We start from the raw sequence: 23,502 nt of genomic DNA, 5'->3' as shown, positions 1-23,502 counted from the left end.
CTAAATAAGATATGCATATTTTGTCTAATGCATTTTGTCTGGTTTACCTATTAAAGCTGACACAGACCATCCCATGAATCAATTCTTCACACTTCTTCCATCAGGCCGCAGATGCACAGCACTGAACTGGACCAAAGCCTATTTCAAAAAAGGTTTTGTCCCCACTGCCATCACAGTGACGAACCAACTCTTATACTGCCACCACCACCTCAGCTGCTCTGCAGTTTTCAAATGTGATATGTGTATGTGTGTGTCTCAATGTGATGTCTTTTGTACATGTGTTACATGTTTTATGTGTTACATACAGTGTGTTGTGTTGTGATGTAGAAAGAAGATGTGTGGAAATGATCATCCCTATGGGACAATAAAGACTCTGTCTAAATCAAAAAAAATAACCACTACTCTTTTTGTCACCTATATGTACACACTTTACTTTTGAATATTGACTATGACAAAAGAGTTAGAATAAGCTGTTCATTTTAACATTTAAGAAAAAGAAACCATTTCACTTGGCCCATCCGATTCCATCAGCTGTGGACCGTGACACTCTTTCATCAAATAAATTCTATCCTCAGAGAATGTACACGCCTTTGAGTCTGTGCACCTGTGGTTTGGTAGGTGTAGGTAAAGGAAGAGACTGCTTCATTTCTCAAGAACGAAAAGTTTTTAAAATCTTATTATGGGTGAAATAAACAAATATGCATAAGTGCGATCTTGACAATCAAGCCATACATTGTTATTATAGATCACTATGACATTTTTGTGCTGGAATGTAAAAAAAACAACAACTAAAATGAATCAGGATCAGGTTTATTGCCAAGTAAGTACTTACAAGGAATTTGCATGGGTGGTTGGTGCATACATTAACAATCACGCTTATTGAACATTAATGTAAAGTAAACAATAAATACCAAATGTATGCATGACAAATGTATGATAAATAGCTGTTTAACATAAGAAAAAAAGAAAAAAGAGGCTAAAGTGAAGAAAAAAAAGACCAGATCATTCAAAGTTATTATTTAATGCAGCATTGTTAAAGAACATCAGCAGTACTGTATTTTGTACATTTAACACAATTACGCCAGATACATAAACACCCCGTACTGGCGCTGTACACATTTTCAACTACATTTCTTCAATTTTGCTGAATAAAAATTTTAATCAACACATTTTGTGTAACTTTGAACTTGTCGACAGAACAACCCCCCCCCCCCCCAGTTGTCATTCCTTTGAATGTTGGGTGACTTCCCATATTAAATTGCCTTAGACTTATCTTTGGTTGGGAATTTACCTCCAGAATTATCAACCTCTATCAAGGTTGCGCAATTTTCTGGAAGAGAGAGCGAGAGAGAGTTTCTGAGCCATAAGGAAAACCAAAAACACATACTTTCAATAACGCTTTCAATTATACAACCAACACTTTATTTACTTTAAAAAGAACATGGCAAGGTCTTACTAACTAATGCAGAGGGACGTGACTGAAGACCTGGGAATCTACAGTCAAATCTACGGCAAATGATAGCATCTACAGCATGTAGAGGGTATGACTGTAATGATTCTGGATGAGTGGCAGATCAGAACCCAAAAAGCACAACACAGAAGCAGTCAATGTAACAGCAAACAGGGAAATCTTAAGTCAAAAAGGTTCAGACAGGCAGATGAACAAGTTAGTGATATGGCATGAAAACAGAAAAGTCAGCTAACTAAAAAAGGTTTAGTCTTTATTATATCCCTCATAACGATGACTTTAAATGACAGCGGTGATGCCTCATCAAAATCAGCACAACCTCAGCTGTTGTTTTCCCCAGAACCAGAGAAACAAATATGTTCCATCTCAATCAGGAGAGACTGTGTCGCAGATATGCAAGGATTTATTGTGCGAATGCATAATATGAGATGGAGATAAGACTCCATCATCATGAAATTATATTATGAAATGATATATACACTGTATGTATATATTTACATACATACACTACCGGTCAAGAGTTTGGAGTCACTCACAAATTTCCATTGGACTCCATTATAGACAGGATACCAGCTGAGATCAGTTGCCTTGTTTTTTTTAACCAGGGCAGCAGTTTCCAGATTACATTATGTGCTTACATAATTGCAAAAGGGTTGTTTAAAGTTTTCTTAGTTAGTTTTTTAAAATAATATCAGATTAGTAAACAAAATGTGCCTTTGGAACATTGGATGAATGGTTGCTGATAATGGGAAATGTAGATATTGCATCAAAGATCAGCCAACCACCCAGATCAGCTGGTATCCTGTCTATAATGGAGTGAAATGGAAATTTGTAAGTGACCCCAAACTTTTAAAACAGGGAATTCATGTTGTGATTGGCTCATTAAATTTAAGGCCGCTTCTGACTGGTTAAAATATAAGCGAATGCCTCTAACAATTGTTCAGTTTAGAAGAGAGAGAATGAGACTAGTTTAGAAGTATTCCTGCAAGAATTTAAGATAAGCTGCATACGACACAAATAAAAATGTCATTATGATCTCTATTTGAAGAGAACCTTTTAACAAACAAGCTAATAAGGCAGGACATTTAACAAAAAATGCAAATAGAACAAACTATTGGCAAATAAAGATATTGAAAACAAGGCCAGTGAAATAAAATGCAGGAAATAAAGACAAAATCTGTATTAGGGCTCCTATAAAGGTATCCATTAAGATGACAAGCTACGTATAACACACTGGGAAGACAATGTTACAAGTAACAAAACAAGCGGGGATGTGGAAGAATAAATGCATGTAAATAAAGACATTAAAATAAAATGGAATAGAAATTACCAAGGCACATAGCCATGATGATAGGGGCCTTTTTCTGTGCTTTTTTCTTCTTTGTGAGATTCAGTGAAGTCAGTCATTACTCATCTACATCATGAGACTGTTCAAATATTCCCTTCAGATGCACAGTCAAGACTGAACACTCGAAAATCGTTTCCGAGCTTAGTAGTTGTTATCAGCTCATAATTAATTTATCTTACACTGAAACTCTGCGGGAATAAGCCGTTCATATATATGTATTGTTTAAGTGGACATAAATAAATATTGATGTAATTATCCCAGAGAATGTCACTCTTAAAGAAAATAAATCAAAGCAATTATTAAAACAGGATATCATCATGCAAAGCAGTAACAAAAGTGGCATAAAGTTTCCACTGAAGATTTTAGACTCCCATTCCAATTTCTTTTATTCCTCGTCTGTCTGTCTGTCTGTCTGTCTGAGTGACATTTAACTTTAAATATCCTGGAAAAAAAAAGTGATGTATCTTGCATACACAGCCTGTACTTAAAACCGCAAAGGCATTATCACAAAATGAGTAGAAAGTTCAAAAATGTTACTTTAAATAAGGTATCATAGACTAGCTACCTAAATACATCAGTGCTCCTGACAACACACATTCCCCCACATAGAAAAAAACAACAACCAAGACCTCACTTCTGCCTGAATCATTTTGGTGACCACAAAGATGCTGAAACAGAGAGGGAGAGAGAGAGAGAGAGGAAAATAAGAAAAAACTCCAGATCAGTCAGAAACGAAAGCAACATGACATGTATATAAACTGTACATGAGTCTCACTATAGTATGAGGGTAACTTGCTTTGTTCACTGCTGCTCCAAGGTAAGCTCAACTTAGAAATATAGATTAAGACATTGGTCTGATGGTCTTTGTACACATAGTACATATTTTAGTGTTTTGATTTCTTAACTGTATCACCATTTGAGCTTATGTTAAAAAAAAATCTGGCAATTTTATAGACACATGCACACGTTTACGGCAAAATTGAATTCTTTATACAGTAGTTAAGCAGGTAAGTGTTGTGTAAAAATTCAAGTTAAAAAGCTTGTCAGACAGCTGCAGTGTTTCTGTGTGCTTGATAACGTTTAGTATCCACTCAGTTTAATACCTTTTTTGCTGTTAATGTGTGTAGAACTGAGGGGGCTTTTGTCATCAATAAATGGGGAAGATCCTTAGACAACACTGTCTTGTTACAGTGAACGAGAAATATGTTGACTCATCAAGAAGACTATGTGCACCAACAACACCTGATGCAACTCTGACAAAATTGAAAAGAAAGATAAGCATCTTAATTGAAACAACAGCCAGCAGAGATGAGGTGTGCCTGTAAAGTATTTAATCTGTAGTCTGCTGGGATTGAAGACCTTGTACAGACATTTAAAGCTGCAAAACCCTAAAATTAAAAGGGGTCAATATGCTGAACCCGTGCTTCCTTCCACACTGAAACCATTTAGAGGAATCGAGACACGTATGTTTCCATGCATGTGCAACTAGTCCAAAGAAAAAAAACATGTATGAGAATGCGGAGGATGTGTGATTTTCTTTCGGAAATATTAATGGACTTCCTGTTGGTCAATAAGTATGGGCAAGTTAAGTTACCATGAAGTGTCATAACTGGAACTGTTGGTCACCCTGTGTGTGTGTGTGTGTGTGGTAGACAGCTTTCCAATGTACCGGAATGTGATGTAATGGCACTTGGATTGCAATTACTGAAGATGATGAACTGTAAACAATAGATAATATATATCTCATATCTCGGTTTCAGATGACTGTTTGGTGGCGGGATCTCGTCTTCCTTTGCTGTGTACTCAACTGTGTGGAGTCCTCTTCTCCATCTCCAGTCCTCCAGAGGATTAAATATAACAACTCCTTTCATCTCACAAGGTCCACCCGAACCCGTGTCCAGCTGCTGCAGAGGAAATATGTAAGTACTGAAAACTTCTCCTTCCTCTCATGGCTGGCCATATTCTTGCTGCGAGCCTTGTACACAGCCTGCATTAGCTTTTCTTAACTACAAATATCGAATGTTTCAATGTTGACATTAATAGAAGGAGCAGCAGTTGGGAAACAAGCATTTTGAGGACAAAAGCCGGCAGTTGAAGGACCTGCCATTGCTTTCTACAGATTTCTACAGCTGGTTAAATCTGACGGTTAGTATCTTCTTGAGTGTTTCAAAACAATTCCAATAGAATTTATTCTCCTTACTGTCTTGGTTGGAATACTGCAATACACAATCTCAAGTTTTTTTACTGAGAATTTTTTTTCTTTTAAGATAGTCTTTCCATTATGAGGAGGGAAAAAAACAAAACCTTCTGCTCTTTCAGAATGTAAAATTTTGAAAAGTTTGAGTGGAATTCCCCTTTTAGAACTTCAAGCCCAGAAAGGGGGTTGTGCAACAGTTTGATTATGTAATCATGTGGCTGTCTCTTGTTGTGCGTTCAGGACTGGGAACGACTGCATGCTGCTTTCTGGGACATGCACGTCTTTTGGAACATGCTGGAGTGGAAGAGAAAACAGCTGGAGAAGGAGGAGAAAGAACACATGGTGGTGCGGGCGTTCGGCACCACTGTACCTCAGGGCATCAGGCACATTCAGCTGGACCTGAGGGACCTGATGAGCCAAGTCAGCAGTCAGGTATCCACGATCCTCTTACAAAAACCCTCTCACATTTCTTCCTCTTTTGTAGCCCAGGCTAAGACTTTAGAGGAAGAGACTGATAAAACTTTATACTTTTTCTTCTCCAGATGAGTTACATGAAGAGCTCTTGGAAGAAACCAAACTCTCCTACAGCCTTGAGCCCACAAACCAGATCCAGAACAGTATGGGACAGCCGAGTGGAGGGTTACATCATTCTGAGGGATCTAGACCTTTACCTCACTAAGCTGGCAAGAGACTTCCTCCTACTGGCTTCAAAAACACACCTATGACACACACAGACATACACACACACACACACACACACGTGAAAAGGCTGCACTTACAATCAGCGCCCTAAGAATAATAGTTTTAACTTCAATTAGTGCTTTATGGGTAATTTCATGGAGCTCTCATTTAAGCCAGTCACAATCTTTTTCTTTTTCTCGGGTATTTCCCACAGTTTCTATCTCACCTATAACTGTAAGTTAGCAGTACGCTCCCTCAACAGTGAGACACTTACCAACATCCTGTTTTTCCCCCAAGGCCTCAGTCTCTTGGACTTTCCAAAGATTTATTTACTATTTATTGACATATTTATTAGCCTACTATTTATTTCAAAGTAGTTTATTTTATTTTTAGAGATACGGTGTTTAACATTATATTTGATACAAGTGAAAATATATTTATGTATGACTGTCAATAAAGCGATGAAGCATTTAAAACAGTGACGACTTCATGTTATGATTTTCTACTCTTTAAAAAAAGGATCAGTCTTTACTGCAACATTAAATAAGTTCTTGTAATAATAACAATGCATATGAATTAATAAGGGATCTTCCTTCAAGTGAGTATGTTGTGTGTGCTTGTGGTATCATCGTGTCGGCTACAAACTACAAACTAACAACTTCTGAGTGGCAATCCTCCAATTAGCTAAAAGGATCACTGTTTGTCTGTTTTTTTTTTCGGTTTCTTCATGTGGAGTTGATCCGCGGAGCAGTCTGCAAAGTGAAGTCAGATTGAACACAGTCAGCTGGCCGAAATGTTTTTTTGGTATTATAAAAACTCCTTCCTCCCAGCAGACTTCACACATGATACCAGAACAGCGGCTGACTCACCACTAGCAGATGTCCTCGCTTGCCTTTGGTAACCTTTAGCTCTGAACCCCTGACGAAATCAATGATTCCCTCTTTGCCTCGAGCCATGGCAAACCTAATACTAATGACAATAACAATAATGATTATGAGACAGGATAGTGAGATAAATACTGTTGTGTTGCCAATGACGACAATAGAGAGACGGTCAGAGAAGTCTCACCTGCCCGGGCTGATGTTGACGTGGTTGACTTTGCTCGCCATCATGGCTAGTTTTGTCACCAGCTCGATCACATGGTTGCAGTGTAGGACCAAATCACCCTGAGGGAGACACAGCTGGATTTAGAGTGGTTGCATGGTCATGAACTAGTCAACAATGTAGATGACTGCGGGGTCTTACTGCACCTTCTGCTTATTGTCCTCATTAGGCAGGTGAAGAACAAACATCCCATCGCTGAGGGAGCTTACAGAGATACCTGTTTAGAGAAAAAAACTGGCTTGTACTTACTGAACTAAAGAACACAATCACAATGAATTACTCCGTAACATTAGCCACGTTCTTGAGTCAGTAAAAAGCCAAAAGCTATGTCCCCATCTCCTGATTTGGTTTAATCATAAATGGTCATCCTCTCAATTAAAAGTATCTTTCCTAGAGAAACAGTAGATTGGACTCACACACTACTTAGTTGCCATGGATATTTCTGTAGAAGTGCACAGGCAACATACAGTGATCGAGAGGTGTAATGACGGCTGAAGCTCAAAGAAAAAAAAAAAAAAAAACTTAATTTGAAAACTGTAACAACTATAATATCTCCTCTTTAGCAATAATAGAACGAGAGAAATGAAAAGGAGCTGAGCAGTGATCATGGATTCCGGGGCTTTGCTAAATATAATAACATATTACTTTTCTCAAATAGCACCCCCTTCCCCACTCAGGGCTGGTTTTCACCTCTCAGAGTAGTGTAGTCAATTCTCTGTTTGGTCTTGGTCCGGTCCACCAGCACAGCAAAGGTGTTAGTTAGGAGCAGCTGGCGAGAGCGGGGCTTGAAACCCCTCCTGTCATGCTTTATGACTGAAACACCATACTGAGAAGCACAAGGAGACATGATAGTGTGAGGCAGCTGAAAAAAAGTTATGTAGCACTTTTATAGCGCATAGGATTAAAAAAAAGTCCATCCCACCTGCACTTTGTCATTGGCGAGGGTCTGGATGACTTTGAGATTGATTTGCTCACGTTCTATATAAAGCAATGGGAATACCTCTGTAAAAGTTAGTATATATTCTGTATGGTGTGAATCAGTAAAGTGGTAATTAAAAAGCATGTATCAACACGTACCCAGCCTGGAGTCCAAAAACAGCCTTCCAACACCCTGAGGGTAGCTGTCTTTCTGGTCCTTGAAGATCTCGCTGGCAACAACCTTCTGCATCATCTAAAGGAAAGAAAGGAAAATTAAGCAAGATGAACCATTGGTAGACTTATTTCTCTAAAAAGCAAGCAAGGCCATGCCTTCTCTAGTAGGTTTACCTGCTTCTTCCATTCGGGTTGGACCCTCCTGCAATACTTCGTGACCATGTTTCTCATGTGCATCCTCCGCAGATGCTCAGAGGCCTGCAGGGCACCGTGGAATTGACAACGCAGAATTTGCATTAATAACTCCATATTCTTACTTACTTCTGCTACTTAATCAATCTTTTATCTATTTGTAATGATGCAAGTCATCAAAAGGACCTTTTGTGTGTACCTCATCGAGGGAGGGAGGAGGTTTCGGCCAGTTTTTGTCCAAAACGCTCTTGGGCAGGTTTTTACTTAGATTCTTGAGGAAAGAGTAGCGCACATGATCCAGGAAATACTCATTCTCAGGGCAGTATTCCTCATGGCGGTAGATGAAGCCCTTTATAAACCTGAACAGAAAGACACATACAAGCACGGAAATTGACTGTACATGCAGTTGCAAAAATACATCCAGAAACAAACAGTAACAAGGTATCAGTGAAGCACCTGCGTATTAACTCAGCAGCCTGTCGACGCCTCTTAGCCCTCCTGCGTGCTTTCATCCCTCGCCACCCAGACTGGATCACAATCACTATACGTAACACATACATGCTTATATTAACACCAAGATAACGTTTGTACTCGGTCAAAGTGAACATGCCAAGGTTAGTATAGTACAGAAAGGCCCAAATAGATTTCTTGAAATCAGGAAATTAGAAAAAATTACACAAAACCATACACACCCAAACACATGAGCTGGAATGTAGACCAAACTTTGATGGCAAAAGCAAAAGTATTTTTTATATATTGCATACATTTAATAAAGCACATAGTTCCAATATGACAATGGAAGATATCCAAAATCAACATTTAGAGAAGTGGAAGTGAGAGTAAAATCCCATCTAGAAAGGCACTCAGCCCAACATGTGGTTGCAAGGCTAAACTTAAATGCATTTAAAATATACTAACATGATACACTTGATCCCTTTTGTGAGTAGTTGTATCTGTATTCATTTCAGTTTAAGGGACACTGTTCTGTAAAGGAGAGGCAGGTAACTGTGAGAGAGCCAACAATGGGAGGTGCTCTGACCTGCACGTCTGATGCGTTGGTACTTGGCTCTCTCCCTGTAGCCTCTCCATGACGTCTGCAGGGTCAAAGCTGGAACACAACAAATCAAAGAGATCAGATTCATGCCTTCTCCTCAAGGTGTTGCTGTAGATGCTGATTCATAGTTAAGCGTAGGAGTCACCCCATTGATTATATGTAATGTGCTTTAGCAGGCCATGTTGTGGATTCATCATATATCCACGTGGTCAAAATGTGTTCATTTCAATACAGGGGGAGGATTGCAGTGAGGAGATGGTTTTCTGTTTAATATTTGTAAACCCATTAAAAATGGACAACTCACAGCACAACAGTACCACAAACTATTACCTCAAAAAGAGTTGAATTGTTACCTCTCTGACACCATACACAAATGTACTTCATAAAGGTATTATTTGACACAGGGCCTTTATCTTCCTTTTTCATTTCAATTCTGAAATATTATCAATCCTTGCCAAGTTTAATTACCTATGTCTGGTTTTTTTGCTTCAAGTGCATCCTCGGTGGTAAAGAGAGTTTTTGGGAAACGGATGAAGATTTTTGACCTGCAGGAAGTAGACAAAGAAATGTGTGACGGCCCAGTGCCATTTGATGAGCTCTTCAATCCAAATTGCTTGCATGCATGGCCCCATTATCTGTCGTACCCAATAAGCAACTCACAGACCACCGTTACCAAACTCTTCTCCCACTCTATACCATACCTCACCCTCCAACCACACATTACCTGCCCAGTTTGTACTCCTCTGCTTTGTAGCCTAGGTGGTTGACCAGTGCGGAGACACCATCTGCCAGTCTGCCATGCCAATTGGGCCACGTCTCAGGACACAGGGGCTTATACCTAAGGTCATTTGTACATAATTATATTGACAGCAGGCTGAACATAGAGCAAACAGAACAAACAGTCAGGTAAGCCATTCAGAGAGAAGCTCAGTCACCTCTGCAAGAAGGCTTCAAAGCGACGTCGATAGGCAAAGCCAGCTCTCCTGACCCTCAGGTTTTCCATCAAGCCCAGGTACTTCACCTGGTGTCTGACCAGAACTTCATCAAACCTTCCTGCAGGGAGAGATCTTATTTACCAGAAAAACACAGACTATACTTTACTATACTATACTACACTATACTATACTATACACATTAAATTACATGTGGTAAATTCAGATTCTCCTTCTTTTATAGGTCCTTTTTTATGTTTTCTGATTGTATGCCCTGTGTTAAACCCCAAAACTTCATCAGTCTCTTTCACATTAAAATGGCTCGGAGGGCATCATTTATTCCCTTTCCCTGGGACACTTTTATTGTGAAACGTCTGCAATTGTTGAGTTATATCACTCACTATATTATAGTACCCAACACTAACCCCTGCCAGAAAAGGCGGAGTACTAAATCAAATTAAATCAATTAAAGTACTCAGTGAGTGAGACCATGATTATTTAAAGGAGTGTTCAGCATCTCATGACTCTGTTGTACCAATAACTGTGTGGAAATTAGATTTACTGTATATTTTAAAGTTAGGTACAAGATGTAAAAGTGTACCTGGCTGCTTGGCATCATTAGGTTTGATACAGCGCACGTAGGATGGCTCTTTAGACATGAGGATCTCCATCAGTTTCGTCAGGCTGTTTTTAAACTGAGTGGCCGCCTATGAAAGAAAAAGAAAAGAACATGAAACTATTGGAAATTCTCTGTATATTTGTGTGCATGTTTTGGTTTTTTTTTTAAAGTGTTTGTAAACTACTTTGTATCATTTTATACCACAGAAATACTTTTGACTACAGTGAGACAGAGAGAGAGGAGAGAGAAAGAAAGAGAGAGACTCATTCTCACCATCTCTGGGCGTTTCTGGCCTATCACTTCCTCTCTGCGGAAGCAGTGACTTAGGATCTGGTTGTCTGACTGGCACATGACCTGAACAGAGACCAAACCACACAACCACATGTCAACACAACATGTCCCCCCCTTCCTCTTCCCTCAAGCAAAGAGGTTTTCAAAGGTTGTGCTGAGACTCTACCGTGTCCATTTCCATTATTCTCACCTCTTTTAGGTTCCTGTTCAGCAAATCATTGTTCTTATCTAGGAAACCTGAAGCACATAAACAATAACACGGCAGCTTGTCGTTAAGGAATCACTGGGTTGTGGGTCATGCCGTGACATGCTTGTAGAATGAGTGCATGAATAACTACAGATTACCATTGACATTGTAGTTGACCTCTCCAGCATAATGCAGCAGCCTGAACTCCTCTCTACTCATTACCCTGCGAGTTTTTCCATTTGCCAACTTGTGACTGAATGAAAGACACACACACACACACACACACACACACACACACACACACACACACGCACACGCACACGCACACACGCACACACACATTAACCATACATAACCTTCTGATATAACAAGTTGTAGTAATGAGAGTCTATGTATTGTCAATATAATATTGGACATGACGACATGATGCTTACGTGACAAAATGGGGATGGCCGCCCAGTGTGTCTTCCAATTTCTCTAAAAAGGACACATCACAGGTCTCTCCAGGTCTCAGACACTCCTCGTCCTGAAAAGAACAGCCACACTATTTGACTGTACCTACAATGACAGAGGGTAAGACAACACCCTACAGACAGCCATACAAATGTACGTGGTAGTTGTCATACACACCAGAATGGAGATGATGCCTTTGTGCTTCTCCTCTATCAGGTCACAAATGATCTTGTTGTCAAAGTATTGCACCGTCTCCCACTGAAATTAGAGTTAGGGGGAAGAATGTTGCATTAACATGGACATATAAATATATTCATGTATAAACGTATATCAAACAATTTTGCTTTGAGTACCCAACAACAACTAACTCACTGCAATTCCCTCTGTCTCGTACTCCTCCTGCTCAGACCTCAGGGTGAGCTCAATGAACAGCTGCTGGAGCTTCTCATTGCAATAGTTGATGCAGAACTGCTCAAAACTGTCAGAAGACATTAAAGGGAACACATAGGCCAAAGGAATGCTAGAGATGTGTCCAAAAGGTATGTGCATTAGAGACAATTACTGAAGAATTTGGTTAAGAGACTGTGAAGCAGATTAAAAAAATAAATATAACCCATACCTATTGTGCTGTAGGACCTCAAAGCCATAGATATCAAGAAGCCCTATAACTGAGCAGCCCTTGCCACTGTGGTAGATTTCTTCCTGCGTAAAGTATAAAGTCAACACCATGCAATCAATGGTAAAATACAACTGCAGCCGCACAACATGATGATGAAATTGCCACTGTTGTTTTTGAGTTGTTATCTCAACTGTTACTGCACCTTTAGAGCCAGCGAGTGATTGATCTTTTCCACCAACCAAGTGAAGGTCCGACCGTACACGGCCTTGGCTAAGGCATCACGGGCAGACACTGCCTGCTCAAAATCCAGAGGGCTGATCATCTGTAATGCACAAGCACGCAACCATGACACACAATTATAAATTCTCTTCCAAACAAGTGAAAACATGAAAAACAAGGACAAAAAGGCCGTCACCTCTTCTCCTTTGGCAGTGAGCTTCTTGTGAGTGAGTGCCTCCCTGAGGGCAGAGCCATCAACACCCAGCAGCTGGAAAACAACAACACATCTGGGCTCAGCTAAGCCTTCATGCAAGTATTTTTGCATATTTGAACACCAAATAATACTAGTGGGACTGTTCTGACCTTTGCAAGATTTGTTATCTGAGTCTCAGTGGTGATATAAGTTTCTCCTTCCTCTCTTTCCCCAAACTGAGTGTTTCCCAGATGGAGAACGCTGGCGATGATATTCAGCAATTTCTGAGGTCAGACAGGAAAGACAGTTCACAACAACCACACAGATGTACTATCTGTTTTTTAACTAAATGAAAAACTGGACAGTCACTGATGAATATATTCCTTCATATACAATTAAAACCAGAAAAACTTTACTTAAAGTGAATATATATTTTTCAAAATTACGCTCATATTTAATTGGTCACCAGAGAATGCTTTTGGCAGCAAGTTGATGCAAACCATGCAGGATTTAAAACCTTTAGAAAAAAAAGCCTTTTTCAAATTACACAAAATATGTTTGAGTAAAACTAAAATACAGATTCACTATTAAACTGCACAGGGTCCTGTGGTTTAAAACACTATTTTGGGGATTTGTGTAGAGTACAAGAGAGTTGTCCTGCATGTGTTTATGATGATATGCAGTGTAAAAAAATAGGATAATAAACAGTGGACACATTTGTGGTGGAAAATAATATTCACAGTATAATGCATATTGTAAGAACATTGCTCGCATTGGATCGGGTTGCTACAGACCTGCACTTCCTCCTCAGTGAAGCCAATAACAGACAGGGCCTTCATCACAACTTTCCAATTGTTCTTGTCACTGACCGAGCTGAGTCTGGGACAGTTGCCCTGAAGAAGAAAATTCAATATTACATAACAACTGATGGTAAAATTGCATGGGCCTCAGTTTTAAAAGAAAACACCACACACACCTTTACCAGATAATTGTAGTTCTGAGGGTTTCTTTCCAGGTCCAGCGTGATAAGCAGGTCGTTGTCTCCTCCATCCAGAAGCTGATAGAAGATGTGGAAGTTCCTCTCACCGTGGTTCTGGTGCACTACACGGGATTTCTCCAGCAGGTAGTTCAGGATGTGACCGCCCACTGGTGCCCCCTAGGAGGAGTTATGGAAAACGGTTAAAATGGTTAAAAGCACAGTATATGTTAAAGTGTTTGAGCTTTTATCAAGGATTTAACTCAACTAAATGTGGTTATTAGTATGGTGTAAGCACATATGATTTATATAGAGAGTGAGGGAGTGTGTACCTTAAAGTCAAACTGGACATCCATGTACTTTCCAAAGCGGCTGGAGTTGTCATTCCTAAGTGTTTTGGCGTTGCCAAATGCCTGCGCAAAGCAAAGAAGGCAGGAATTTAGAGCGAGGAAGTGAAATTAAAAACAACAATAGCATAATAAAAAAACAAACACTCGGGAAAAAACATTAAAAGTATGTACAACTAAAAAATGTGCAAAGATCATTCGGATTTCTCCGTTCCGACAGACAGACACTACATATTGCGAAAGACAAAATAGGGCTAAGTTCCCTGTGCTTCTAACAGTGATAGTGGCTGTTCAGGTTGAACAGTTTAAATACCTCCAGAACAGGGTTCGACTGCAGTAGGCGGTCACCAAGGGTTGCCATGTGATCATTAGTGGGGCAGGTGACAGCGTAGTAGAGGAGGATCTTCTTGGACGCCTCTGTTTTACCTGCTCCACTCTCACCTGATATCAGAATACACTGGTCCTTCCTCTCGGTCCGCATGGCCCGGTAAGTGTTGTCTGACACGGCGTAGCTGAGGGAAACATGGCGGTGGAATGGAGTCAAGCAAACACTTTACTTCATTTAAATGAATGACATGGAATGGGGTTTACTTGTTAGCCAATTGTTAACATATGTTATATTATTACATTTGTAAACATTACTATTACATCAAATTTTTTGTTGTGAACTTTTTTTTCTGAGGAGTATAATTGTAAGTTGCAGCCCTAAAGTTTTGCACCATTATACAGTATATTTACGAGCTATACAAATTGTATTAAAGCATATAATATACACATATCCAGATTATCACTGAATAGCTCATGCATGCCTCAATAAAATCAGTTGGATTGCATGGTTCCCAGCATGCCATGTGATTACTAGCTGGTTCAGTTGATAGCAGAGAAAAGTGGAGGAGTTTGATAAATAAAAGTCTAAGGACCATGAAGGGACTCACATGTGCGGTGATATCTCATAGAAGCTGACCCCTCTGTAGCGCTCCATCTGCTGCTTGGAGTAAATCTCCAGCTCTTTGTAAGGATTCACCGACACCAACACTGAGCCAATATATGTCTGAGGCAAAATATTAGAAAACATGTAGATTTGTTTTATCACATCAACTGGAGGGTTTTGGAAGATATGAAGGAAATGGGCTTCATTACATAGATGAGATTTTCTCCAAAGCGTCTCCGTAGGTTCTCTATGAAGGTTGCCTCACTGTTGTAGTTTTCCAGCAAGACAAAGTCCTGCACCCCGACCCTGTCCCGGGCGGTCAGGGCACTCTCCATCACCAGGCGCACTCTTCCTTCAACATCCACCTCCTACGGGAAGAGAAACAAGGAGGAACTTTACAGAGAGGTACAGATATGAAATACACAGTTCAGCACTACTACAGAAAGAAGATTTCTGCTACCTCTGTTAACCTTCCAATAGATGCAATTACACCCTGTTGACCAGCAGGGGGCACAAACGGCCTATTTCCATGTCATCTGATGATAATACATTCACCCAGTTATGAAAGAATTAACATCTGATGCTCAATATTAAAATAATTGCCCCATAATTATATTACAAGATAGAATCTATGTATGAAGAGAGAACTTTTTAAAAAGTCCTTCTAACAACATCGCCAGAACAACTGTGTAAACACACAAAGTGAGAACAGTTCCACCAAGTCTTGCCAAGATTAAACAACAAAGACATTTAAGGAATCCAAAAGACAAATAGACAGGACAGACTCCTCTATCATATGATAGTGAGATTATGATGTATGTACATAACACACAGCTCAATATCACCAGACAAGATTTAACTGATGCCACATGGAAAGTGTGCATACATGTCAACACCCACGAGACTGCAAACATTGTAGTGCAGACAAGAAATAATGACCAGTCAGAGGTAGTGTGGCAGGGTGAAGATCTCAGATAGGCCCTAATGTAAGATATTACACACAACCACATGCAAAGTCATATAAAGAGATCCAACGCAGCAGTCAATACTTACTGATGAAAGATATCCAGACACTCAATTCAGTGTGTAATCAATGCACTACACCCCATCCAAACCAGCTGCACTTGATTATCAGTATCAAAGAAACATTTTTGTGAGAAGCCCTGCTGATTTTCTTAACACATTCATATAAAAAAAACAAGCAGAAAGTGGAACAAAGGGGCTAGACTTCCACAGGACTTCTGTTTTTCTTGACTGCAGGAGCCTCTCAAGGGTCTCATTTGGCTTGTTAATGCCGGTAAAAGGTCATTATCTGTGAGCACTGGATGCAGGGAAGTTCTTACAAAAACAAAGAGGACAACAGTGGAAGATAGCCAAGACGGGAGAGCAAAGGAAAGTCACTGGACACTTCCACAGCAGCCCCTCCTCTCTGCTTCACCTTGGAGTATTGTTCTCCCACTCTAGCAGGTGGGCTTCCTACAGATAGCAATTACAGTTCACAGTCAGATTTTCCAAAGGATACAACTAAGGAATGTTAAGGTCAGATTTAGGGCAGGCGTTCAGTGGATGCCTTTAAACGTTTCAATGCTTTGTGTCAGCAACTCTGCATGCTTTCATATCCAACACTGACGATATGTGGTTTTGCATTCAGGGTCAAAAAGAACTTGGATTCACACCTGAAAGGCTAAATTGGAATAATTAGCAGTGCAGACCAACACTTATCCTTACACAGCTTTATGTGTGGGGGATGCCATAAAGGTGCAGTCGTGGCTAATTGCAACATTTCCCATTATTCTTTGGCAGTGGTAACTTACAATGAAATGTGGTTTACGTATCGAGGCTACAGGGAGAAATATATCTCTCAATGTAGTGACTTGTAACAATGTGGTTGTGGCTCGTCACATATCATGCAACATAGCTCAAGGTGGGCTTGCACATTTTTATGAAACTACCTCCATGTGTTCAGCATACACATCAACCTCTCATGGTGACTGATGCTGACCAGCACTACCTGCCTCTGATCTCTAACAGACTCTTTTTGCATGGATCTTTCATTCCATAATCCTCAGATCTCATGTCGCTTATGTTCGTCTGTAATGTTGTGCAGCTAGGCAGTGTCCACCTTTGCAATGTTTGAAAACATCCAAATTTATGTCAAAATCTTGGTATCCTCACTTGTTTTGCTTTTTTTTGCTCAAAAACAAAGCAAATGTTGTTTTCAAGAATCTCTAAGCAGTCATGAGTTATATTTTTAACCGCGGGATTTTATCCCAATAACACGTGAAACTAATTCACTTTTAATGATGAAACATCTCAACCACTACCGCTGGGGTTGAGGAAATCTTGAATGAAATTACAAGTACTTTTCATGGAGACACTGTGGCCGAGATACCTTCAAGACCACAGGTCTGTGTGTGTGTGTGTGTGGGGGGGGGGGGGGGGGGGGGGGGGGGGGGGGGACAATGCTGCATGAAATAATCCATGTAGCTTTGTTGTCAGTGAACTGACCTGAGGCTCAGTTGTTACAGCAGAGAGAGTCAGTGCTTTATGGGGGGATTTGACTCAGAGTACCAGGGAGTGACAGTGAAATCTGCAGGGTTGTAGGTGCAGCCACAGTGACAACCAGTGAAGAGGCTAACCCAGCATTGGGACTTGGCTCCAGGCCCCATGACTAAGCTCTGCTGGGCCGGCTACATTCAAATTGTCTTCCTTATAAAGGCATGCCCCACCACTCTGTCCCAGGGCGAGCTGCTCTGGTACCACAGCTGGCTCTCTACCACTGAAGTGCTAGTAATGCATATGATGGAAAATACCAAGTCTATCTTCTTTGGGCTGCTTGGGTTAAAGCTTTTACAAAAACTAAAATACACACTGACTCATACATGGGGGGAAAAAAAGCTCAAAGTGAGTCATTGTTCTGTTTTGCTTTCCCCTCCATGAGTGAGACAGTGAATTGGTTCTTTGGATTTTGTGCTTCACTGTGTAAGCACAGATAATGCACACACATAAAATACAGTCAGTGTGCAGCACTAGACATGAAAACACAACAAGGAGCATCACAGTAGTCACGATCTTACCCTGCCTTGGTACCTCATCCTGTTCTGATGTTGTTGGAAGAAGAAGGCTCAATTGGTGGTCCCCCCCCAGGTGCTCCTCCTCCCGTGTCAGACTCCTTAACTGTAACTTGTCATCCACCTTTGCCTGTGGGCGACAGAATTAGGCAACTTATCTTCTTCTCTCTCCCCCACGTTAGTTACTTTCTGACTTTCTCTCAGCTTTAGTCTCTTTCTCCACGTCTTTCCTCCTCCTCGTCTGGCTCCCCTGTGAGGACAAACGGAACACACTTAGACCAAAACACAAACAGGCCCTCTTGTTTATACCTTCAATTAATCTTCCATTTGACAGGTCAAGTAAATGTCCGCCTCTCCGTGAGTCCCTCACGTTCCCTCTGAAGTGTATTGCATGAAACAAGGGCAGGAACTCCACTCACACGTCACGTAACTGGACAAAAAAAAGTCAAGGGAAAGAAAGCTGCTGGGAAGAGCCAGAGAAACAGAGAGCCAAGAGGGTGTGGAAAATTTAGCTAAGAGCCCCGATCTACAAACATGTAATCACTGTGCAGCTATATAAAAGGGGAAAAAACAAATCACATGATGAGATCTCATTGCATTCTTTCTTTCCCTCCCTCCCTGTTTAGTTTGCGCCCTCCCTCTTCTCCCACAAGCTGAGACAGATTCACATGGGATGTGAGTTATGGAAGTGTTTTAACAAAAAGACTGCCTGTGTTCTCGTGGCTGTCTTCCACTGTTGACAAAATAACTTCCATCATCATCATCATCATAACATCACTGCAGATATTTGAAAGTTTCTTATCAATATGATATTAGTCTGAGCTGTCATATTCCTCAACTGGTTGGTTTTCAAAGCGACATTCATAATCAACAAGTTCAACATAGTACTAGTTTTACATCAAATGGGCTGTCTGCATGGACCAGCAGATTCCTCCCTTCTTACGTTCCCTCCCGTTCTAGGCATTTTTGGGGAGTGCTGTCAAGGCCAGTGTCTCTGTGAGAGAACAGCACCCTCCTCTGGTCTCCCTCCCCTTGTGTTTATCCCTACCCCATTTTCCCCTCACTCTGTCTCCACGCCTCCCTCTCTTTTCTTTGCCAGCATCATCAAATAACCAACACTGAGGAATCTGAATAATGCTACCCAGATGGGGCGAGCCTTTTGCTCTTTTTCTCAATCTCTGGCTGTCTCAAATCTTCTTAAAGCAAAGACGAAAGGATTCTTCATGCGTTGTGCCAATTGGTGTCACCAAAAACTTGCCTTGCCTCTTTTACTAAATATGGCAAGCAGTTGTGCAAGGTCTACCCTAGACAATATATATTTATACCTATGTATATAGATAAAGATTTATGATGGAAATTTGCCTCAAGGGGCTTTCACACCATGTTTCCTCAGTTGAACTTTGCCTCTATGCCCCTTGAGCTGAGTTATTGCATTCAACTGCACAGTATGTGCTCTATTCAAACCAGCACACTGTACCTAAAATGATCATTCATTGCAGGTCCATTTTTTATAGAGCGCAAAAATCTAAAGAAACATCCACAATGAGATGGTAGTTGATCATTAAGTTGCTACAGAAAGGTTGACTACAGCCGAATGGTAGGCACTGTTGTGGTCTTCTATCGAAGCCTAAAAGTGCTCTAAGGAACAGGCAGTTGTTTGGTCTGTTCACTTTGGGACGCACGGTTTGGTTTCACATGATTCTGACATTAACATTAATGATGAATGAAAAGGAATGCATGCTAAACAACTGTGCCTATTGTTGGTAGCAAATATTTTTGGAAATATGAGTACAGCATGTTGAATAAGAGTTTATGTTCACAGGAGCACCATGCGTCAATGATTGGTCACCAGGTGCTCCCTTGTGAGCTCCACTTTCAGGTTTCAGGTCCTGGTTTGCCTCAGCTAGGTGTCATATATCATATGGGCCTCGCCTTGAGTCTGGACCCTTTCTATGAACAAATTTAGCAAGGAAGACTTCCCCACATGGGAACTACCATGGTCACATAGACAAAATGCTCCTCCAGCAAGGTTTGGTGAAGATCACTAGAAGCGGCCATAATTTATTCGAAACACAGCAATTGTGTAAAATTAAATTGTAAATTTACAACATAATTTTAGAATGCACTACAAATCTATAGCTTTGATAGGGGTTGTAGATACCTCAGTTTCTGTTCACAAATCCACAGTATGTGGGTACTTCTTAAATCTTCTTAAATTTCATCTTTTGGAGTCATCAGAAAGGTCAACTTGAAAAGGTCAAACCAATGCCCAGATAGAACATACAGCACATTTGCATTTTGTGACTTACTTTTGAAGGGCATCCAAGACACAAAAACATGAGGGTGCTCTACTAACACATCTGGTGTCTCTACTCTGCACACATAACAGCATTTGGCACATCTCACTGCCAAATGAAATAAAAAAGACACTAAAGTCAACCAGAAAGAAACTACAGTCTCACAGTAGTTTTTTATTTTTTACCACCTGAGCTGGCAATGTGTCCTCCTGCTCTATTTTTAGAAAGGGTTCCTTCTTTGTTAAGCAGTTCCTGTAAGTAGGATTTCCTTCCCTTAGCAGTTTCCTGATGTTCAGGGTCTTCCATCATGCCCATTCGTTTGAGCTCAGTTCTGATGTAAACTATGCGTTTGTAATTTTTTATCTCCTGCATGTGAACTAGAGCTCGACCGATAAAGGATTTTTAAGGCCAATACGATACAAATGTTTGGTTATTTAAAAATCCAATATTCTGATATATCGGCCAATATATATATAAAATATCTGAAAACACGTAACAAATGATAAACAGAGTTCCCCGACATTAGTTATTTGTAGTTATTTATGAGTTCACAACAGAAAAGAGGAATATCAAAATATATTAAAGCTCTGATAAATAAAATGCACAAAAATACAAACTTAAGATATAAAACTTAAAGTCCAAAACACATTAACAATAATCAGTGTTGCCAACAGGGACATTGTAGAGGGCCCTCTGGTGGACAAACTATGCTATAGGCCTACCAGCATTTATTTGTCATTATAAATGCTTCTGATGAGTGAAAATTAAAAATAAATAGGCCATTTTAAATGCCAATACCAATAAATTGGGAAATGCCCAATATCGGCCAATAATATTGCCCCGCCAATGTATTGGTCGGGTTCTAATGTGAACCTCCATCTAGCTAATTTAAATGGTTTCCTTCCAAATGTAGAAAACCAAATGTGCTATGCATAATAAACTGGAATCTAACACTTGCCAAAAAGTGCAACTGCTATTAAAATATGGATGGTTGGACTGAGCTGTTTGATCTGAACCAACTTCCTCTCAGGAGTACACGCAGTTACTACCCACCTCAACTCTCACTTCATCTACTTCGGGATAAATACCAGACACTGAAAATAATATCTTTTTTATTTTTTTTTATTTTTTAACATCACAACATTACAACCCTACGCCTGACTTCAATTTCAGTTAATTACATTAAAAACTCAAAAACAAATTCTGAACATCTGACATATTATGGAACACATTCAACAAATCCTAGAATAATCCTCTTTAAACTGCCTGTGTGCAGTTTGAGGTTTTAGAGATTCTTTTACCTCATTTTGTATTTAAATTGCAAAGGTTTTCCGTTTCAAAATAACAATGAATCACAGAGGAAAGATGACTTATTTGGGCGGGGTGGAACACACACACACACACACACACACACACACACACACACACACACACACACACACACACACACACACACACACACACACACACACACACACAAACACACGTGTTACAGAATAAATGACATATCGGGTTTTACATATTTTACATCTAGCTCTTTTTTTTCTTTCCTTACAATCCTCAACCTGTTTTGTTGCATTATGCATGTCAACTAAAATAAATAATAACATATTTGAATGTTTTGAAGGTAGGGCCACCTTTTGTCACCTATCCATTTATACTGTGCTCTTTCAGCACCCATCTGCCCTCTCCTTCACCCCGATCTCACCTCTACTGCCTGTCATCCCCCAGATCCCTGTTACACCACAAGGACTACTAAATTGATCAAGGTGTAAAACAAAACCGCATGAATCTACAGTACAAGCTTTGGGAACACATTTGAATGTGTTGCAGGTATTTTGAAACAAAGACACAAAAGGAACAAATACCTAATGGGAATGTAGTATTCTTAAATGTGTTTTCTCTTTATAATAATAATAACCACAGTCACTATGAGGATGAGGTCAGGTCAATACTTTCCTTCTATGATCACTGGAACAAAAACACATGAGCTAATCAACTCCTCATAAAGTGTTGAAGGATGGAGTGTCTAGGAAGGTGTAGGGCTCTGCCTAGTGGTAGAAATATTAATTACACTGAACTGGCTCCTATGCCTCTATTTCTGTAAAAGGGATGGAATGCTATTAAATTTGATTCCCAGAAAATGTATTCTAATGAGTTTGATGACTGTAACAGATTAAGATGTCAATTGTCTTTTCTTAAAACCAATAACAAAGCTCCATCTGCATGCAGGATTTCCCCCGTAACAGTATTTATTTTTATTTTTTACACTGTGACAATTCTACTTTCATTTAAGCAAAGAAGATTAATATTAATGCTTTAATCCATTTAAGCGAAATGAGGGTACAAGCATGACAGGAAAGTATGCACATCACACATCACAAAAATATACATGCATGCAAATACAATGTGCATGCATATCTAATATAGTCTACCATGAAAAAATACAAATATGCCTACCTGGTCTTCCTCAATAATCAGAGTGCATTAACAGAAACCCTGAAGTTCAGCAGTGGACTCTCTCTCCCATATGCCCCTCTCCAGTGGCAGTCTGCTGGGTGTGCAGCTGACGGTGAAGCTCGTGGAGTGTACAATCCATTGCCAGCTTCGATTGAATGAACCGCTGACCCAGGATGATAGAAGTAACCCGGCAGACGTGCTTACTAGAAAAAGAAAAAAGAAGCTTTACAGAAAGTTAAACCTGCGATCGCATTTGCCTACACTGCAAAGGTGATAGAACTCATGTAGAGTTTATAGCCCATAAATCCGCTAGGAGGCGGCAATGCTAAAGTTAATCATCAGTCATCAGATGATGCAGATGATTCAATTCAATTCAATTCAATTTTATTTATAGTATCAATTCATAACAAGAGTTATCTCAAGACACTTTACAGATAGACCACACTCCAGAATTTACAAGGACCCAACAGTTCTAGTAGTCTCCTTCAGAGCAAGCAACAGTGCAACAGTGGCGAGGAAAAACTTCCTTTAAGGCAGAAACCTCGGACAGACCCAGGCTCTTGGTAGGCGGTGTCTGACGACCGGTTGGGGTTAGAATGAAGAGTGGAAATAACAAAAATAGAAAGAGATGGTAGTTGATCATTAAGTTGCTACAGAAAGGTTGACTACAGCCGAATGGTAGGCACTGTTGTGTTCTAAAAGTGCTCTAAGGAACAGGCAGTTTTTTGGTCTGTTCACTTTGGGACGCACGGTTTGGTTTCACATGATTCT

The 23,502-nt window shown here is 40.1% G+C and overlaps 2 protein-coding genes across 8 annotated transcripts in view; one reads left to right on the top strand and one right to left on the bottom strand.

Annotated features, from left to right (window-relative positions):
- Positions 1-3,551: 3,551 nt before the first annotated feature.
- On the top strand, positions 3,552-6,062 carry LOC117955035. The gene is made up of 5 exons (XM_034889157.1): positions 3,552-3,633; positions 4,577-4,735; positions 4,860-4,961; positions 5,254-5,445; positions 5,556-6,062. Exons 1-5 carry the CDS (start codon positions 3,598-3,600, stop codon positions 5,736-5,738), a joined length of 672 nt encoding a protein of 223 aa, XP_034745048.1. The 5' UTR covers positions 3,552-3,597; the 3' UTR covers positions 5,739-6,062.
- Positions 6,063-6,301: 239 nt separating this feature from the next.
- Positions 6,302-23,502, bottom strand: part of myo1ca (myosin Ic, paralog a) — a 19,024-nt gene continuing 1,823 nt past the window's right edge. The window contains exons 1-33 of one of the 7 annotated variants that reach the window (XM_034889154.1): positions 22,732-22,756; positions 17,981-18,224; positions 15,113-15,271; positions 14,908-15,023; positions 14,286-14,484; positions 13,958-14,038; positions 13,626-13,805; positions 13,444-13,542; positions 12,820-12,933; positions 12,653-12,724; positions 12,440-12,559; positions 12,238-12,320; positions 11,991-12,096; positions 11,796-11,876; positions 11,600-11,691; positions 11,324-11,418; positions 11,169-11,215; positions 10,961-11,041; positions 10,670-10,775; positions 10,072-10,189; positions 9,861-9,974; positions 9,605-9,681; positions 9,122-9,190; positions 8,539-8,623; positions 8,282-8,441; positions 8,065-8,148; positions 7,876-7,969; positions 7,721-7,776; positions 7,489-7,624; positions 6,945-7,015; positions 6,763-6,860; positions 6,564-6,663; positions 6,302-6,446 (exon numbers count right to left, since the gene is read on the bottom strand). In XM_034889154.1, the coding sequence (XP_034745045.1) occupies positions 6,420-6,446; positions 6,564-6,663; positions 6,763-6,860; positions 6,945-7,015; positions 7,489-7,624; positions 7,721-7,776; positions 7,876-7,969; positions 8,065-8,148; positions 8,282-8,441; positions 8,539-8,623; positions 9,122-9,190; positions 9,605-9,681; positions 9,861-9,974; positions 10,072-10,189; positions 10,670-10,775; positions 10,961-11,041; positions 11,169-11,215; positions 11,324-11,418; positions 11,600-11,691; positions 11,796-11,876; positions 11,991-12,096; positions 12,238-12,320; positions 12,440-12,559; positions 12,653-12,724; positions 12,820-12,933; positions 13,444-13,542; positions 13,626-13,805; positions 13,958-14,038; positions 14,286-14,484; positions 14,908-15,023; positions 15,113-15,271; positions 17,981-17,998 (3,138 nt within the window). In that variant the 5' untranslated portion in view covers positions 17,999-18,224; positions 22,732-22,756 and the 3' untranslated portion in view covers positions 6,302-6,419. Of the gene's footprint in view, positions 6,447-6,563; positions 6,664-6,762; positions 6,861-6,944; positions 7,016-7,488; positions 7,661-7,720; positions 7,777-7,875; positions 7,970-8,064; positions 8,149-8,281; positions 8,442-8,538; positions 8,624-9,121; positions 9,191-9,604; positions 9,682-9,860; positions 9,975-10,071; positions 10,190-10,669; positions 10,776-10,960; positions 11,042-11,168; positions 11,216-11,323; positions 11,419-11,599; positions 11,692-11,795; positions 11,877-11,990; positions 12,097-12,237; positions 12,321-12,439; positions 12,560-12,652; positions 12,725-12,819; positions 12,934-13,443; positions 13,543-13,625; positions 13,806-13,957; positions 14,039-14,285; positions 14,485-14,907; positions 15,024-15,112; positions 15,272-15,956; positions 16,211-17,980; positions 18,596-22,731; positions 22,757-23,502 lie in introns of those variants that run through there. The other 6 variants (XM_034889151.1, XM_034889153.1, XM_034889152.1 and 3 more) reach the window with 6 other exon arrangements.

Source organism: Etheostoma cragini, chromosome 13, assembly GCF_013103735.1.
Source record: "Etheostoma cragini isolate CJK2018 chromosome 13, CSU_Ecrag_1.0, whole genome shotgun sequence".
Lineage (NCBI taxonomy): Eukaryota > Metazoa > Chordata > Actinopteri > Perciformes > Percidae > Etheostoma > Etheostoma cragini.
The sequence above is the reverse complement of the archived record's forward strand: the minus strand, read 5'-3'. Positions and strand labels throughout refer to the sequence as shown.